The sequence below is a fragment of the Thalassophryne amazonica genome, chromosome 5 (assembly GCF_902500255.1).
Source record: "Thalassophryne amazonica chromosome 5, fThaAma1.1, whole genome shotgun sequence".
NCBI classification, from domain to species: Eukaryota; Metazoa; Chordata; class Actinopteri; order Batrachoidiformes; family Batrachoididae; genus Thalassophryne; species Thalassophryne amazonica.
Genome location: NC_047107.1, coordinates 77,672,256 through 77,691,494, shown reverse-complemented (window position 1 = coordinate 77,691,494; position 19,239 = coordinate 77,672,256). Strand labels below are relative to the sequence as shown.

General features: G+C 41.8%; 1 protein-coding gene across 1 annotated transcript; it reads right to left on the bottom strand.

Moving 5' to 3' along the window:
- Positions 1 to 305: 305 nt before the first annotated feature.
- On the bottom strand, positions 306 to 12,490 carry ptger4a (prostaglandin E receptor 4 (subtype EP4) a). The gene is given in 5 exon segments (XM_034170586.1): positions 306 to 932; positions 1,003 to 1,259; positions 1,262 to 1,619; positions 11,631 to 12,220; positions 12,223 to 12,490. Coding segments are annotated over 4 exon segments (1,314 nt in total). The 5' UTR covers positions 12,413 to 12,490; the 3' UTR covers positions 306 to 932; positions 1,003 to 1,083.
- Between the last annotated feature and the right edge of the window lie 6,749 nt (positions 12,491 to 19,239).

The window sequence follows — 19,239 nt, the reverse complement described above, 5'->3', positions numbered from 1 at the left end:
CTCTGAGTATCATTCATTAATTTTCTATATCTGCTTATTCCGTTTAAGGGTCACAGCGGGAGGGGTGGGGGTATTACTGGAGCCTGCCCGAGCAGTCTTTTGGCAAGAGGTAGGGTACACCCAGGATGGGCCTCCAGTCTATCATATGCCCGACACTGAGTTTTCCATTGGGCCCAACATAAAGTGGAAGGTTTCAGAAAGTTAATTATACTGTTTAAAAAGTATGACCAATGGCATCACACTCACAGAGGTACATGAAAACCTATAAGTTATAATATGTTATAATATATATAGATTTTACTTTACATTTGCCTTTATTAACAGAACTTCTCTCCTAGAGAAGAATATTTTATTACAAAAGGTTTTGACACATTAATCATCATAGTGGGTTTTTTTATGTAGCAATTTATACTCAATACTGAGAACCAGTTTTATTGAGCAAAGATTGTGCAGCTTTTGGAAAAAGAAAAACTGCAAGCTGGCGTAATGTGTTGTAGTTCACGGCCTCTTAATAACCACGACACAGGAATCATTGTTCCTTCACTGTGTGCTGAAGATAATTATGAGATGACACACTTGTGGAACAAAAAACCCATTTGCACGTTTGCCACAAAGCTGATATTACAGTGTACACTAGTCATGGAAATACCACAACGTGCTCTTCAGATCACTGTACAGTCGAGTCTGATTCCAGGCAATCCAGCAGCAGCACGCTAAATCAATACTGTTTTCATTTACCACGTTTACGTGTGACTCAGTCCTTCTGCTCTCTTAATGGTTTCCACAATGTTTAAATACATTCAGACTCACTGATACTTGAGTAACGGAGATGTGGCTCGTCTGTGTTTGAGCCAAAATGGCAAACTTGCAGAGTCAGAGCTGATCATTAGACAGCTCATGCTGCAACCGAGAAATGACAAAGCCGTTTCTTTCTCTCTTTGCTGGCCTCTGGAGAAGACTCAGCAATGACTTTTTTTTTCCCCTTTTCCTGTTTGTCACAGGTTCAACAGTTCCTCCTGGAAAAGTCATTACGTTGGACTCAGAGAGGAACCTCAGAATCTTCTCTGAGAGGGTCATAATAAGTCAGATGCACTTCTCCTCCACCATCTCAGTTCTCAGTGACACCTGAAGTGTCGTGTTCTTGATTCTGTGTATCCGCTCTCTGCTCTCAGCATCTATGTGACCCTGATTGCACGAATCACAAGTTGTAGAGTTTCCAACAGATGACGGCTGAGAGCCAGAGAGCCGTCTGCATTCGGACATCCAGCGAACACCTCACTTAACTGTGACAAGTAGAGGAAGGTGTGGGAGGTGCTGCTGGTGACGTCTCTCAGGTCACGGAACACAACAGACTGAGAGTCTTCTTTAGCGATAGCTGAAGGCAGTTGATGAGCGTCGATAAAGTGAAAATTTGCCTCTTGCCTCCCTGCTTCCATTCTGCAAAATAAGCACTTGACTTTCTCGATGAGCTTGAGCCGCACAGCCTTGCGGAGCAGAATGTAGATCCACGGATCAAGAATAGGGTTGAAGGAAGCGAAGCGTATTGCTCTTAAATCAGGGTTTTTGTCTAGTCGCAGTTCCACTGGAGTCTTATACAGCTGGTTCAAAAACACCTGTGCCTGCAAGAGAGGGCAGAAATATGGAGAGTGTGGAGGAGAGGAGGAAAGTGAAAAGTGCAGCCAGGATCATAAGTATTTGGACTTTTGTTTTTTGCCTCAATGCACAATCACAATGGAGTTCAAATGAAATATTGTGAGATATATTTGTGTGTTTTCTTTGCTATTGTGTTTGGTATTATGTAATTGCTTACTAAAATGTTATACTCTTATGGCGCCTACACACATAGTACGAATGTGATCAAATTGCGCATGAAGTGCGCATGAAGCAGGAATGGTATGCAATACGTGTAAAATCATAGCTGCTGCCAACGCCTCGTACACCTGTTGCTACAAACTATTTGCACACACCAGTGGCTGAAAGACAGAATGTGCGCTGTGAGAGGTCATCAAACCCTCTCGCGGCAGGTGTCAGCCAAATTCCAGGTGATAAACATGAACATCTAACACCGCTCACTTTGCACTTAGAAAATGTGTGGCCATTCTCACTATTAGCACGAAAACAGTCAGCAGACGATCACTGTCGAGCTGGATGTGAAATTTGTCTAAGTGCCCCACAAGTGTGGCTTTACAAACAGCAACAAACATGTGGTCTGTATGTGTATCACATGTGTGCACGTGTGTTGCGCTGCTCCCCCCCCCCCCCCCACACACACCCACACCGCACCCCCAAACCAATGTGGCATGGCTGTGAAGGGATGGGGGGTCATACTTGTGGAAAATATATACTGCACAGACATGATCACATGGGGGCCGGATGGACAGGTAGGTCAGAGCGCACACAGCACATCATGGTGCCTGTCAGCTGCTGACCACAGATTCAATGACAGCTTACATCACACAGACACAGTGACAGTTGGTGTGTGCGCTGAGTGGACAGGGAGTGTGTCCACCGACAGGAAGCGGGTGCGAGATCTATGGTTCTGGACGTCCCAGCTGGAACACATACCTGTGTTTGGACAGACATGAATAACAACTGTCCACTGTGAAGGTGTCGAAATACATTAAAGCAAATATCACTTTTGCGATGGCGGAGAGTGCACACATTGACAGCTAGAACAGACCGTCAGTTCATGTGGACACACAGCAGATGATCTGAATGTCACGTCTATCTGACTAGGACACACGTGTCCTGTGAGCGGCGCACAGCAGGACCATATGACAAGCCAACAGTGCGACAAATAGCCATTCAGTCACATATCAGCAAAATACGCCGCAACAACTGCCATTTGTTCAGTTATCATGCCATTTTTTTTCTCTTTAAAAAAAAAAAGTTAGTCCTTGTTGATTTCATGCATTTTTCCGCACCTCCTTTACTGGACACGTGATAGTAGCGCAGTGGTAAGTTCTGTCTGGTAAGACCTTACAGGTTCGAATCCCGTGAGTGGCATTTATTTTTTATTTACCAGGGTTATTTAACCGCAGGGTTCTGTATTGCGTCCCCTTAATGTATTATTTATATCAACCCAGTGATATTCACCAATTATACAGCTGTTTTTTATTTTTTCTCCACATCAGCTGCTCGCATTGTGTTCCTGCTCGCATGCATGAATACCTTCGCAGCGGGATCGTGCACAACTGCCCGTTGGCTCGATGTTTTCGTGGTTCACTCATACGAGCTGTTCCACCATGATTTGTACATATTTGTACTATGTGTGAAGGGGCCCTTAGTTTGGTATACTTCTAGTTTATTATTTGCTTAAACATGCATGTTGATCAGGGTTGAAATGGTTTTACCACTTAGAACAAAGAAATTCAAGTCACAATATAAATTATAATGTGTCCCATTATTGCACAGGTTTTGCACAGGGGCTTTGTTGGATGTCCCTCTATGCCCAGAAAGAACCAATAAGGGAAGAATTTTGTGAAATAAGGTCCACCATGTTTTTCAGAATCCAGGCCTGTTTTTCGCCATGATTTGAATAAGTTTATCTGAGAAATTGTTTGACTTTGTACTTTGTAAGAACCAAGTAAGATTAACATAATCAAGGTGTACTTGTACTGTAGAGTTTCACCTTCAAAGGGTTTAACAAAAATGGTGCATTAACCACTTAGGAATGAGAGCCATTTGTACAGAGTCCCTAAGTAATTAGACAAAATAAACATAAGGATATAATACGAGATCTATTAGAAAAGTATCCAACCTTATTATTTTTTCAAAAACCATATGGATTTGAATCACGTGTGATTGCGTCAGCCAAGCTTGAACCTTCGTGCACATGCATGAGTTTTTTCACGCCTTTCGGTTGCGTCAATCGCCTGTGAGCAGGCTTTGAGTGAGGATGGTCCACCCCCTTGTCGTTTTTTTCATTGTTTAGGAATGGCTCAGAGACTGCCGCTTTGCTTGATCAAAATTTTTTCAGAAACTGTGAGGCACATCCAAGTGGACACCATTCGAGAAATTCAGATGGTTTTTGGTGAAAATGTTATGGGCTTCAAAGAGATTACGGAGTTTACTGTCGCTTTAAGGATGGCCCAGAGCGACTGGTGGTGCGTCGCACTCCGAAGCCGCCATCGACAGTCTGAGTGACCATTTCATTTCTAAACGGATGGCTGTATGGATCCGTGACCATGGTGTGCAAGTTCTCTGGTTATCACAAGAGCTGGACATCAACCATTTTCCGGCAGATTTCACTTTTAACAAGAGATTTTGTCAGGAAAGCAGAGCAGAGGCTTCGTGCATCACGATGGATTCGCTACTGGAACGAGACAAAACCACCTCCGTTTTGTCTCACAGGACGGCTTTGAGATGACGTTCAGACAGCTGTCAGTGGTTTTTCCATCGAGTGATTATCTGAGAAATTGTGGATGTGCCTGGACATGCCAGAACATATCCCGTGAGGCTTCATCACGGCGTTGCTTTGCGACGCGCGGAATTCCTCCGCACGTCTGTCTCAATGTGCCGAAAAAGTGCTGATGTCCACGTCTTTTCACATTCCTGTGCTAGCCAGATGACATCCTGGATAAAACACAGCGTCCAGTTTGGAAATGAACAGCACATTCCACTGTTACAGGAGTTTTTGTCATGGAAAGAGGAGCGGAGCTTTGCGCGTCGCGGCGGTGCCGCATGGCACAAAAACACCGTGATGAAGCCTCACAGGACATGTTCTGGCATGTCCAGGCACATCCACAATTTCTCGGATAATCACTCGATGGAAAAACCACCGACAGCTGTCTGAACGCCATCTCAAAGCCGTCCTGTAGACAAAAACGGAGGCGGTTTTGTCTCATTCCAGTAGGGAATCCATCGGATGCGCGAAGCCATCCGCTCGGCTTTCCATGACAAAATCTCTTGTTAAAAGTAAAATCTGCCGGAAAATGGTTGATGTCCAGCTCTTGTGATAACCAGAGAAATTGCACACGATGGTCCATGGAATCCATACAGCCAACCGTTTAGAAATGAAATGGTCGCTCAGCCTGTCGATGGCGGCTTCAGAGCGCGGCGCACCAACCAGTCGCTCTGGGCCGTCCTTAAAGCGGACAGTAACACTTCGTAATCTCTTGAAGCCCATAAAGTTTTCACCAAAAACCATCGTGAATTTCTCAAATGGGTGTCCACTTGATGGTGCCTCACAGTTTCTGAAAAGATTTTTATCAAGCAAAGCGGCAGTCTCTGATAGCCATTCCTAAACAATGAAAAAAAAACGATGAGGGGGTGGACCACTCCTCACTCAAGCCCTTCTCACAGGTGAATGACGCAACCGACAGGTGTGGAAAAAACTCACGCATAGCGCACGAAGGTTGCAAGCTTGTCTGACGCAATCACCGTCTTTCAAATCCATATGGTTTTGAAAAAAATAATAAGGTCGGATACTTTTCTAATAGACCTCGTACACATCATCACTTTTACAAGCCAGTTTTCTTGAGACAAGTCATGGGATGGTACAGGGTCATTTCCAAGTCACTGACTAGTCTTGGACTAATTACATAAAGCACTGTATGGTAAATCTGGCATAAGCAGTTCGCAAAACCGCGTGACCAGCAGATTAGTGAGGGAAGCACCAAGACCACCCATATCAACTCTGAAGCAGCATAGACTTCTGGTTGCTGTGAGTGAAAAAAACTGTGCCGAGTGCAAACTTTTGCTTTGTTGCTTCACCAGTAACACAGCTTCATTGTGGAGTGGCACAGAGAGGGAATTTCTCTCGAAATGAAGATGAAATTTCAACTACAGTTGACAGAAGGCACATGGGAGGCTCGCACCAAGATTTGATCGTTCTCTTGTACGGAAATCTGATTCTGCTCCACTCCACTATGAAGCTGTGATAAAGACAAAAGTTGCACAATGCATAGTTTCTCCAGTCATAGAAGCCTATAACTCTTCCCAAGTTGTATGAGTGTCCTTGGTGGCTTCCCTCACTCACCTTTTTCTTGCATGGTAGCAAAGTGTTTGAGAAGCACCAAATCCAGACAGTTTTACAACACAGGACCGCACTGTTGTACAGTATCTCTTAATGATTGGTATAATGAAAGTGGTTCAGTAACTTCAAAATGTTCATGCATGCATCCCCTGACTCCCCTAAAGAAAACTGATTGTAATAGTGATCATTTGCATTCCAAAATAATCCTTGTACTTATTATGTCCCGCCCAAGGATGTAATAAAATAATCTGTGTTTATTTATTGTCTGTCTGTTAGCAGGATTACTTCAAAAGTACTGCAATGATTTTGACGAAATTTTCACCACAGATAGATATTAGACCATAGAAGACTCCATTAAATATTGTAGGTGGTCTGGATCTAGAGTCTGGCTCAACATTCACTTTATATAGGCGTTGAAGGATTTTATATATGTATTAAATTTTATGTATGTATAAAATCCTTCAACGCCTATATAAAGGAAATGTTGAGCCAGAATCTAGATACACACACATACTTGTGTGTGTGTGTGTGTATATATATATATATATATATATATATATATATATATATATATATATATATATATATATATATATATATATATATATAACACTGTGGTAATTGTATCACTCCTGTTCCGGAGCACAGCGGTGTTTTTCTGTATCTGTTAGCTGTTTAATCTGCGCAGTTAGATTGATCTAGTTATCTAGATTACGATTTGTTTCCCAGTGTAATCTTTACGTGCCTTAACTAAAACACTCCTTCTGCTGAATCACCTCTAAATTATTCACTTTGCGTGTTTTAAGGAATCCGCTAGGTTAGCGTAGCTACTAGCTCTTAGCCGATTTAGCATGGCGGCTTCTCCTGTCTCTCCCACACTTTTCTGCTCTGGGTGTGAAATGTTTAGTTATCCTCGGCCTCCTTTAGCAGTCATGGTACTTGTAATAAGTGTAGCTTATTCGTAGCTTTGGAGGCCAGGCTGGGCGAATTGGAGACTCGGCTCCGCACTGTGGAAAATTCTACAGCTAGCCAGGCCCCTGTAGTCGGTGCGGACCAAGGTAGCTTAGCCCCGTTAGTTCCCCCCTGGCAGATCCCAAGCAGGCTGACTGGGTGACTGTGAGGAGGAAGCGTAGTTCTAAACAGAAGCCCCGTGTACACCGCCAACCTGTTCACATTTCTAACCGTTTTCCCCACTCGACGACACACCCCCGAGGATCAAACTCTGGTTATTGGCGACTCTATTTTGAGAAATGTGAAGTTAGCGACACCAGCAACCATAGTCAATTGTCTTCCGGGGGCCAGAGCAGGCGACATTGAAGGAAATTTGAAACTGCTGGCTAAGGCTAAGCGTAAATTTGGTAAGATTGTAATTCACGTCGGCAGTAATGACACCCGGTTACACCAATCGGAGGTCACTAAAATTAACATTAAATCGGTGTGTAACTTTGCAAAAACAATGTCGGACTCTGTAGTTTTCTCTGGGCCCCTCCCCAATCGGACCGGGAGTGACATGTTTTAGCCGCATGTTCTCCTTGAATTGCTGGGCTGTCTGAGTGGTGTCCAAAAATGAGGTGGGCTTCATAGATAATTGGCAAAGCTTCTGGGGAAAACCTGGTCTTGTTAGGAGAGACGGCATCCATCCCACTTTGGATGGAGCAGCTCTCATTTCTAGAAATCTGGCCAATTTTCTTAAATCCTCCAAACCGTGACTATCCAGGGTTGGGACCAGGAAGCAGAGTTGTAGTCTTACACACCTCTCTGCAGCTTCTCTCCCCCTGCCATCCCCTCATTACCCCATCCCCGTAGAGACGGTGCCTGCTCCCAGACCCCCAACAACCAGCAAAAATCTATTTAAGCATAAAAATTCAAAAAGAAAAAAATAATATAGCAACCTTCAACTGCACCACAGACTAAAACAGTTAAATGTGGTCTATTAACATTAGGTCTCTCTCTTCTAAGTCCCTGTTGGTAAATGATATAATAATTGATCAACATATTGATTTATTCTGCCTAACAGAAACCTGGTTACAGCAGGATGAATATGTTAGTTTAAATGAGGTCAACACCCCCCGAGTCACACTAACTGTCAGAATGCTCGTAGCATGGGTCCGAGGAGGAGGGATTAGCAGCAATCTTCCATTCCAGCTTATTAATTAATCAAAAACCCAGACAGAGCTTTAATTCATTTGAAAGCTTGTCTCTTATTCTTGTCCATGCCAAATTGGAAGTGCCCAAAAACCATGTTTTATTGTTATTATCTATCGCCCACCTGGTCGTTACTTGTGAGTTTCTCTGTGAATTTCAGACCTTTTGTCTGACTTAGTGCTTAGCTCAGATAAGATAATTATAGTGGGCGATTTTGAACAGTCCACACAGATGCTGAGGAATGACAGCCTCAACACTGCATTTAATCTATTATTAGACTCTATTGGCTTTGCTCAAAAAGTAAATGAGTCCACCCACCCCTTTAATCATATCTTAGATCTTGTTCTGACTTATGGTATGGAATAGAAGACTTAACAGTATTCCCTAGAAAACTCCCTTCTGTCTGATCATTTCTTAATAACATTTACATTTACTCTGATGGACTACCCAGCAGTGGGGAATAAGTTTCATTACACTAGAAGTCTTTCAGAAAGCGCTGTAACTAGGTTTAAGGATATGATTCCTTCCTTTATGTTCTCTAATGCCATATACCAACACAGTGCAGAGTAGCTACCTAAACTCTGTAAGGGAGATAGAGTATCTCGTCAATAGTTTTACATCCTCATTGAAGACAACTTTGGATGCTGTAGCTCCTCTGAAAAAGAGAGCTTCAAATCAGAAGTGCCTGACTCCGTGGTATAACTCACAAACTCGCAGCTTAAAGCAGATAACCCGTAAGTTGGAGAGGAAATGGCGTCTCACTAATTTAGAAGATCTTCACTTAGCCTGGAAAAAGAGTCTGTTGCTCTATAAAAAAAGCCCTCCGTAAAGCTAGGACATCTTTCTACTCATCACTAATTGAAGAAAATAAGAACAACCCCAGGTTTCTTTTCAGCACTGTAGCCAGGCTGACAAAGAGTCAGAGCTCTATTGAGCTGAGTATTCCATTAACTTTAACTAGTAATGACTTCATGCTTTCTTTGCTAACAAAATTTTAACTATTAGAGAAAAAAATTACTCATAACCATCCCAAAGACGTATCGTTATCTTTGGCTGCTTTCAGTGATGCCAGTATTTGGTTAGACTCTTTCTCTCCGATTGTTCTGTCTGAGTTATTTTCATTAGTTACTTCATCCAAACCATCAACATGTTTATTAGACCCCATTCCTACCAGGCTGCTCAAGGAAGCCCTACCATTATTTAATGCTTCGATCTTAAATATGATCAATCTATCTTTGTTAGTTGGCTATGTACCACAGGCTTTTAAGGTGGCAGTAATTAAACCATTACTTAAAAAGCCATCACTTGACCCAGCTATCTTAGCTAATTATAGGCCAATCTCCAACCTTCCTTTTCTCTCAAAAATTCTGTGAAAGGGTAGTTGTAAAACAGCTAACTGATCATCTGCAGAGGAATGGTCTATTTGAAGAGTTTCAGTCAGGTTTTAGAATTCATCATAGTACAGAAACAGCATTAGTGAAGGTTACAAATGATCTTCTTATGGCCTCGGACAGTGGACTTGTCTCTGTGCTTGTTCTGTTGGACCTCAGTGCTGCTTTTGATACTGTTGACCATAAAATTTTATTACAGAGATTAGAGCATGCCATAGGTATTAAAGGCACTGCCGCTGCGGTGGTTTTGAATCATATTTGTCTAATAGATTACAATTTGTTCATGTAAATGGGGAATCTTCTTCACAGACTAAGTTAATTATGGAGTTCCACAAGGTTCTGTGCTAGGACCAATTTTATTCACTTTATACATGCTTCCCTTAGGCAGTATTATTAGACGGTATTGCTTAAATTGTCATTGTTACGCAGATGATACCCAGCTTTATCTATCCATGAAGCCAGAGGACACACACCAATTAGCTAAACTGCAGGATTGTCTTACAGACATAAAGACATGGATGACCTCTAATTTCCTGCTTTTAAACTCAGATAAAACTGAAGTTATTGTACTTGGCCCCACAAATCTTAGAAACATGGTGTCTAACCAGATCCTTACTCTGGATGGCATTACCCTGACCTCTAGTAATACTGTGAGAAATCTTGGAGTCATTTTTGATCAGGATATGTCATTCAAAGCGCATATTAAACAAATATGTAGGACTGCTTTTTTGCATTTACGCAATATCTCTAAAATCAGAAAGGTCTTGTCTCAGAGTGATGCTGAAAAAACTAATTCATGCATTTATTTCCTCTAGGCTGGACTATTGTAATTCATTATTATCAAGTTGTCCTAAAAGTTCCCTAAAAAGCCTTCAGTTAATTCAAAATGCTGCAGCTAGAGTACTGACGGGGACTAGAAGGAGAGAGCATATCTCACCCATATTGGCCTCTCTTCATTGGCTTCCTGTTAATTCTAGAATAGAATTAAAATTCTTCTTCTTACTTATAAGGTTTTGAATAATCAGGTCCCCATCTTATCTTAGGGACCCTCGTAGTACCATATCACCCCAATAGAGCGCTTCGCTCTCAGCTGCAGGCTTACTTGTAGTTCCTAGGGTTTGTAAGAGTAGAATGGGAGGCAGAGCCTTCAGCTTCCAGGCTCCCTCTCCTGTGGAACCAGCTCCCAATTCAGATCAGGGAGACAGACACCCTCTCTACTTTTAAGATTAGGCTATAAAACTTTCACTTTTTGCTAAAGCTTATAGTTAGGGCTGGATCAGGTGACCCTGGACCATCCCTTAGTTATGCTGCTATAGACGTAGACTGCTGGGGGGTTCCCATGATGCACTGTTTCTTTCTCTTTTTGCTCTGTATGCACCACTCTGCATTTAATCATTAGTGATCGATCTCTGCTCCCCTCCACAGCATGTCTTTTTCCTCAGCCCAACCAGTCCCAGCAGAAGACTGACCCTCCCTGAGCCTGGTTCTGCTGGAGGTTTCTTCCTGTTAAAAGGGAGTTTTTCCTTCCCACTGTAGCCAAGTGCTTGCTCACAGGGGGTCGTTTTGACCGTTGGGTTTTACATAATTATTGTATGGCCTTGCCTTACAATATAAAGCGCCTTGGGGCAACTGTTTGTTGTGATTTGGCGCTATATAAAAAAATTGATTGATTGATTCTCACCAGATTTGCACCACCGATATATATATTAGGACATGGAAGGCTCCACTGAATTTTGGAGGTGATCTGGATCCGGATCCGGATTGGGGGACGTCAGAAATCTCGGATTGCTCTTGTTTTGTCTAATGATTTATGGAGGGTCTCTGTGTATGTTCCGGCTGCAGCCACGTGACCAGATTTAAAGTTCAAAGTTATTGTCACTGTTGTAAAAGCACTGGTCCACAACCCCATTGTGGTTGGTGTTGAGAGGGGAAACTGTAAAGACTGATTGTATCGCTGTCCAAATACCCACGAACCTGACTCTAAACTGAAATAAAGTATGTTTAATTTCATTTTCGAGTAGGCTAAACTAATTTGCTTTCGCGCGATTTCAAACTGCACGACACGAATGTGCTTTGAAGTCAATCTGTGCGTAAAACGTGCGTAAAGGAGTACTTACAACAAGTGGAATAGAGCAGACCAGCACCACTGCCGACGTGCCTATGAGCAGAATAACCATTTGAATCTCTGCACCTGCCAGGCGTCCGAAACTTCGTCCTCTCCTCCGCGGGTCCACGCTGCGCCCAGCGTCGGTTCCAAGAGACAACTTGCGCAAAAAGCGCCGGTGCATCCGGATCAAAGCCACACACACCAAAACGTTACAGATGACGGTGGCGAGAATAAGAACTGAACTCAAACCGGCATACATGTAGGAATAGGCGGCGTCGCGGCTCACGTTGCTCCTCCACTCCAGAAAACACCAGGTTTGGGGGTACTGCTTCTTCACCTGTCCGAAGCCCATGCTGGGCAGCGCGCAGAAGAGCGCGTTGGAGATGTAGATCGCCAGGAGGGCAAACCCCGCTACTTTTTGATCCACGTGCTGTTTGTAGCAGTAGGCATGATTGATAGCGATGTATCTCTCTATCGACATGGCACATATGATGCTGAGCCCCGCCAGGGAGAAGAAAATCATGGTGAATCCAAAATACTGGCACAGCGGGTCCTCTCCCGGCCACGATCCTTTCACGTAGATGGCGATAGTGACCGGACGGCCAGCAGCGTCCCCAAGAGGTCCGTGACCGCCAGCCCACACACCAGCGTGTAGAAAGTAGTTTCTTTCTGCTCCTTTCGAGACTTACACAAAACCACAATGGCAATGACGTTCCCAACCACACCGAAAATGAACATGACAGACGGAATAGTGGGGACCATGGTCCTCCCTGTCATCGACTGATTATTCATCGTTTTTAACTAAAATTTCAAGACCTGTTCAAAATTAAAGGATTGTTTCCATTCCATACCAGGTTTGTTTGCACCTACTTATAGTGTTCAAATCGGAGGCTTTATCTCAAAGACACCAAGCTCTGGTCAAGTTCAGAGCTTGCTGCAGCTGCGGTCATCCTGTTTTCGTCTTTGTAAGACAGAAGCAGATTTCAGATAAAAGCTGGCAGCAGACAGCAGTGACACTGAAGTGCGGCTCAGCCTTCAGGCGTCCTGCAGGTTTCAGTCCCTCCCCTTCATTGCGCGTCACAACCCTCATCAGCTGCACCCAAGAGGACATCGGACATTTTATTAAAACACTCCAAGTGGTGGGGAGCATGGCCATTAAATTGCTGGCAATCACCCAGGCAACAGATAGATGTGGTTACCATCTATCTGTTGCAGCAGGTGAAACGTTGGAATCCAATTAGCCTGAGAACACATGCACAAAGAAATGTGTGCCACATGGCCAAAACGTCCTAGCTGAAGTTACTTCACAATGCACGCAATACTCCTCATCATCTCCCTAAGTAATCATTTGTTTGTCACAACGTCATTCCTTTGTTACGCAAGGATCCTTCAGAAAGACCTAGTAGATATCCAGCAGGGTCACTTGGTAGTGTCCAAATCTCACAACCATACAGTAAGACAGGAAGCACCACGATCTGAAAGACAATTATGTTGTTCTCCTGCAACAGCAGCAGCATCACAAAACATCTCTGTGCTACACGTTCTCACTCCCAAGTCATCACATTTTTACAGGGAGGCGATGGTCTAGTGGTTAAGCATTGGGCTTCAGACCAGAGGATCCTTGGTTCAAAACCCAGCCATACCGGAAAATCACTAAGGGCAACCTTAATCCCCTATTTGCTCCCAGTGTGTCGTGAGCACCTTGCATGGCAGCACCCTGACATCGGTGTGTGTCTGTGTGAATGGGTGAATGTGAGGCATAATTGTAAAGTGCTTTGAGCTTCTGATGCAGATGGAAAAGTGCTATATAAATGCAGTCCATTTACTTGGCCAGTCCCCCTTTCCTTCATGATGCAATGAGCAAGGGATCCCCATTTTGTCATTTAGTGACACTTGGGGAGACATGTTTTTGGACAGGTGCTTCAATTCTCCTACAGAGTGCACAGAACTATCTGTTTCACTTCCACATCATCAGGGAACATTCATCTATGTTTTGGTTATGATTAAGATTATGGTTAGCTTCTCTACACGTCATACAGTGTTGCAGCGGAGCTGCCAGACTCGTCACAGAATGATGTTTGGTCAAGATGAGCCATTTGTGTCAAAATGTGAGGACTTGGGTGTGAGAGTGGGTTACTCTGTGCAGTAACCTCTAGATACTCTTCTCTCAGGTGTCTCTCAGGTGTCTGAGAGACTCCTGAGAGACACCTGAGAGACTGTGGACCCAGAGACATGAACATTACTGGGAAGATGAGTGATTCTTTCCACAAGTTCAACACTTTTACCAGATGCACTTCTGATGGCAGAGTCCAGGAAGTCGTTGAAATCCTGGATCTTTTGATCCAGAACAATTGCAAAACCCAGACAGTCTGACTCCACAGTCACAAACAGATGATACAGTACTGTAAGACACTACATATTACTTTAAGCATTTTTACACTTTCTGAAAAAAAGTTTATTGGCTTGACTTGGTTTAAATATATACATTGGTTGCACAGGATCAGGATAATATTTTTCTTATGTTATTCACAATTTCAGCACTAATATTAGAAGACCTTTCAGGAATCTGACAATCCTTTCTGGCACTTGTTTTTTAAAAATAGTCCTTCAGCTGTCGTCTGCTCACTCCAGTGCTTCTCTCTCAATTAAACACACCTGCCGAAGTAACGTGTTGTAAAATAAAAGTAAAGGGTTTTACTGTTTTCTGTCACCAAACTCACATAATCAGTCTGCTGCTTGTTGCAGAAGAATCAGTTGCACTCTGTCAGGTTTGTGGAAAATTTAAATGGCTTTATTTTAAAGAGTAATATTTAGTGACTCACGCATTGCAGCAGACAAAAGTCTTTCTCAGGTGCGCCACCAGACCAGTGATGCCGGTAACGCGTTACTCTAATCTGACCACTTTTTTTTTAGTAACGAGTAATCTAACGCGTTAATCTTTCCAAATCAGTAATCAGATTAAAGTTACTTCTCCAAGTCACTGTGCGTTACTATTATTTTTCATTGTGGGTCGACAGCAGCATTAAACTTGGTCTGTGGGCAGGAGGTCGGGGTTCGACTGAACTGCCCACTTTAAGTGAGCTGTGACCTTTTCATCCACAGTTTTTTGCAGCTGCTCGACTCGTCGTCTCCTCTTAAAGCGCGGTGATCAGCACACCTGCACTGAGCTTTACAAAGACATTTTTATACTTTTTTCCTCCTTTATTTAGAATTCTGATCTGAGCCGCTCCGTATCGTCTCGTTAAAACAGCTGATCCTCCGCGCTGCGTCAACAACTAACACTATTTTCCACTCAAATGCACCTAAACTCTCTTTCTGAGGACCACATGATGTGAAAACACAATAAAACTTTCTTACCTGTAAATGTGGTCACGTTTTCTGCATAAATAAATGTTATCCATTCTTTGTGCTCAAACGCCAAAGTAGTGGCGAATCCAGATGGAATGGGGGCGTGGGGGAGGGATGTGCCCCCCCAACACCCCTAGATTAAAGGTCCAGTTTTGAAGCCTTTTTTTTACTACAACTACTAATACTACTTAAAATAATATTAATTTCGACAAGTAAAATATTTAGAGAGAATTTAAATGTTAGAAAAATGCTAGAATGAATTTAATAGTTACATTTATAAACAATGTAGGTTCGAAATTGCAAGTTTTACTGTTACAGTGCTGTCAACAGTTCAATATGAGGTCAAGAAAGAGGTCTTTATTTTACTTTTTATAAAACAAGTATTTATTTTCATTGAAGTCAAGAAAGGGTGACTATAAAGTAAGTTTTGGCAAAACAGGTATCATTGTCATGTTGACGTGGCAGAGGGTTGTTGTCGGCAGCTGGGAAAAGTAACTAAAAAAGTAACTAGTAATCTAACTTAGTTACTTTTACAATTGAGTAATCAGTAAAGTAACTAAGTTACTTTTTCAAGGAGTAATCAGTAATCACTAATTGGATTACTTTTTCAAAGTAACTGTGGCAACACTGCACCAGACACACCTATATTGTGCTACACTAAAGATTTAAGTGGGGGGATGGTTTCCCTGAGGAGCGAAGGAAGTAAAGGAGAGAGAGCAGCGATAATAAAAGGGCTTAAACCTTATATGTTAAAGAATAGATATAATGTGGTGACTAAGTCCAGTCCCTCCTCCTTTGGATTGCATATTTCATCATCTCTGTCTTCCAAGTGTTGTGAGAAGGAATGGCAGTTATAAAGTGATAAATGCTTTAGCATTCCAGCGTTTTTGGAATGTGTTGCAGACCTGAAATGCAGGATTAGATATATTAACAATATAACAATATTAACAAATGAAATGAAGGTGACCACACAAAACATGAAATATCTGGGGTGCATGCTTTCTGCAATGAAATAGAAGTCTAAGTGAATGTAGGGTTTTTTAAATGCATTTTTACGGAAGCGTATTGCATTCACTGGATAAAAAAAAAACAAAATAATTAGACCGCTCATCTCAATTATGAGATCCTGTTCCTTAAGAGTGATCCGACACTTAAAGACATCTGTGCTGAGCTGCCCAAGTTTATATTCAGGCATGCCCGTAACATTCGTGACCGACTGCTCCATGCAGGTATGACCACTGCAGTCTGGACTACTTGGCTTTCCAGTCCACCTAAAGGTTTCTTTAGATGCGGTAATTGTGCACAATGTTCTAATTCTACCAATGCAAAATGCTTCTCTCACCCCCGCAGTGGTAAGCAATATTCCATTTCTTCTTTTATCATTTGTATCACTACACATGTAGTTTTACCTTTTTAAATGTCCTTGTGGACTGGCCTATATAGGCCAAACAAAAAGTCAACTCAAATTATGGATAGCTGAATATAAAACAGCAATCCATACCCAGAATTTAACTTATACCATGGAGAGGCATTACAAAGAGGCCAACTATGGGTCTCCAACATCTTTAAAATTTGGGGGGATTGAGAAAGTTACAGCCCCAACCAGAGGAGATGATATTAAAATACTTTTGTGTAGGGAAGCATTTTGTATTTATACATTCGATACTTTGGAACCGTTTGGTTTAAATGAGGAATTTAACTTGCTTTCTTTAATATTTATTGTTTTTCTTTGGGGTACTGATACATTTTATGCTTGTTTTTATTCAATTGGGATGGTTTGTTTGTAATTATGAATTGAGTGCAGCGCCTTGATTGATGGGTGGTTAACGCCCCTTTACGCATGACATCTGTTCCTGATTAGTATTTAAAGCTGCATCATCCATCTTTTTCAAGGACTCTGTTTAAGATGTAATCTTTACATCAAAATGTTAGTTTCTTTATTGTTTTTTGCACCTTCGCATAGGCCCATTTCGGGTTTTCACGTATCCCATAATCCCTTGTGCAAAATATAGAGAATCCACACGATGACAATTGTAAATGAATATTATACTACAAAAATGTAATTTTTTATGCTTTTCATCACGTTAATAAGAAACTGCATGCATGATACCCTGAAAACTTGCTAAAACAATTATAAAAAATAATCCGTGTCTGCTACGTTTAATCTGCATGGAATTTAATAAACGCAAACCGAATTTCAGACATATATATTAGTCTGGAACAAAGAGGACAAACAGTGTTGTAAACAACAATAATCAAGACGTTAAAGAGCAAAGTTCACTTTCCCCCAGAACGACATGAACAGGAAGCGAGCGTAGCTCACAGCAGCTCCCATTGAAAATAACAGAGAGACAGCCTGTGATTTTCACGTTTACATAAAACAAACGCAATAACAACGTCTATAAACCCAGACAATATATTCATGAGTTTTAGGCACAATATAAATATAGTTTTATGTTGCAATGTTAATGGTGTTGTCCGTGTGCAGTGGTTAAAGTGAAGCGTGATCAGAGTGTCTCAATGCAGTTCTCAATGTTACTGAGACCTCGCAGCGCAGCGACCTCTCTGAGGTTTTGCGGGATTTGAAAACTGAAAAGCCTCAATGTTTATCTTTCTGCCCAATTTAAGTTTCTTTGGTCCAAAGTTGGCCCACATGTGAAAAATTCATCCAGTATGAGTTAGGCAGAAGTTGCAAGAGACTGTAAAGTAGTCAACCGCTCAATAAGTATTTTACACCTATGACATAACAGTGAACTGCACTTTTTGTTGCAGATTTTGTTTTTCTTTCAAGAAGAAAACTGCAACAAAGCATATTTTGCACAACAGAGCTTTAAATTAGGTGAGGTCTTCTTATGACAGACCCTGTGTTCACTATCAGAGGTGGGCTTCCTTCCATCAGCTGGTCTTTGATTTCAGACAGACAGCACATTGAAGACTGAATGACTAATGGTCTGACATCAACGCACTAAAATAACCCTGTGTTCTTAGAAAATACACGTGTTGTTCTTTCTGGCCGTCTGTAGTTGCACGTGTTGCATGACCTTGGAAATAAACGTTTTAAAGTTATTTAGTGCGTCGTCAGCTGTGTTTAACAGCACATTACCATACAATGTGATAGCATGTTCCAGGACTGAATGTGACTTCAGTCTTTCTGTACATATCTTTGTGGGTTTGAGCTTTGCAGAATGCTCTGAAAAGATTTGAAAGATTAGGTTCCCAATGAATATGGGTTTCCTGGATTTGTTTGTTGAAGTTAGATAACCTGGAACATGGCTGCAGTGCAAACTGTCAGACAGCACCGCTCAAAGACTGAAGGCTTCCATCAGTGGACTCTCCCTTATGTATTGTAGATATGGTCTCACAGGAGGCGTTCTATTTTTGTCTTTGGTTGACTTTGACAAGAAAGGGAAAAACACCTCAACCATTCTTTCTTCCACTGCTTTAAACCTTGAACCAAACAATGAGTTTGAGTCTCAGAAATGTTTTATTGTGAGTTATTGGAAAATGTTAGATTTGGATGAATCAATGTTTTTCTGAGAACAATGTGTATTAAACTACATCAGGAAAAAACAAACTAGAGTTACAGTTACAGGTGTGAACCACCTTATTTAAGTCCAGCTTTTTTTAAGTTTGACAATGTTGTGGCTGAGCTTCTGATTTATTTACCTTGGTGTATGTACAGTAGTGTTCAGAATAATAGTAGTGCTATGTGACTAAAAAGATTAATCCAGGTTCTGAGTATATTTCTTATTGTTACATGGGAAACAAGGTACCAGTAGATTCAGTAGATTCTCACAAATCCAACAAGACCAAGCATTCATGATATGCACACTCTTAAGGCTATGAAATTGGGCTATTAGTAAAAAAAAAAGTAGAAAAGGGGGTGTTCACAATAATAGTAGTGTGGCATTCAGTCAGTGAGTTTGTCAATTTTGTGGAACAAATAGGTGTGAATCAGGTGTCCCCTATGTAAGGATGAAGCCAGCACCTGTTGAACATGCTTTTCTCTTTGAAAGCCTGAGGAAAATGGGACGTTCAAGACATTGTTCAGAAGAACAGCATAGTTTGATTAAAAAGTTGATTGGAGAGGGGAAAACTTATACGCAGGTGCAAAAAATTATAGGCCGTTCATCTACAACGATCTCCAATGCTTTAAAATGGACAAAAAAAAAAAAAAAATCAGACGCGTGGAAGAAAACGGAAAACAACCATCAAAATGGATAGAAGAATAACCAGAATGGTTATTCTGAAGGCTCACCCATTGATCTGCT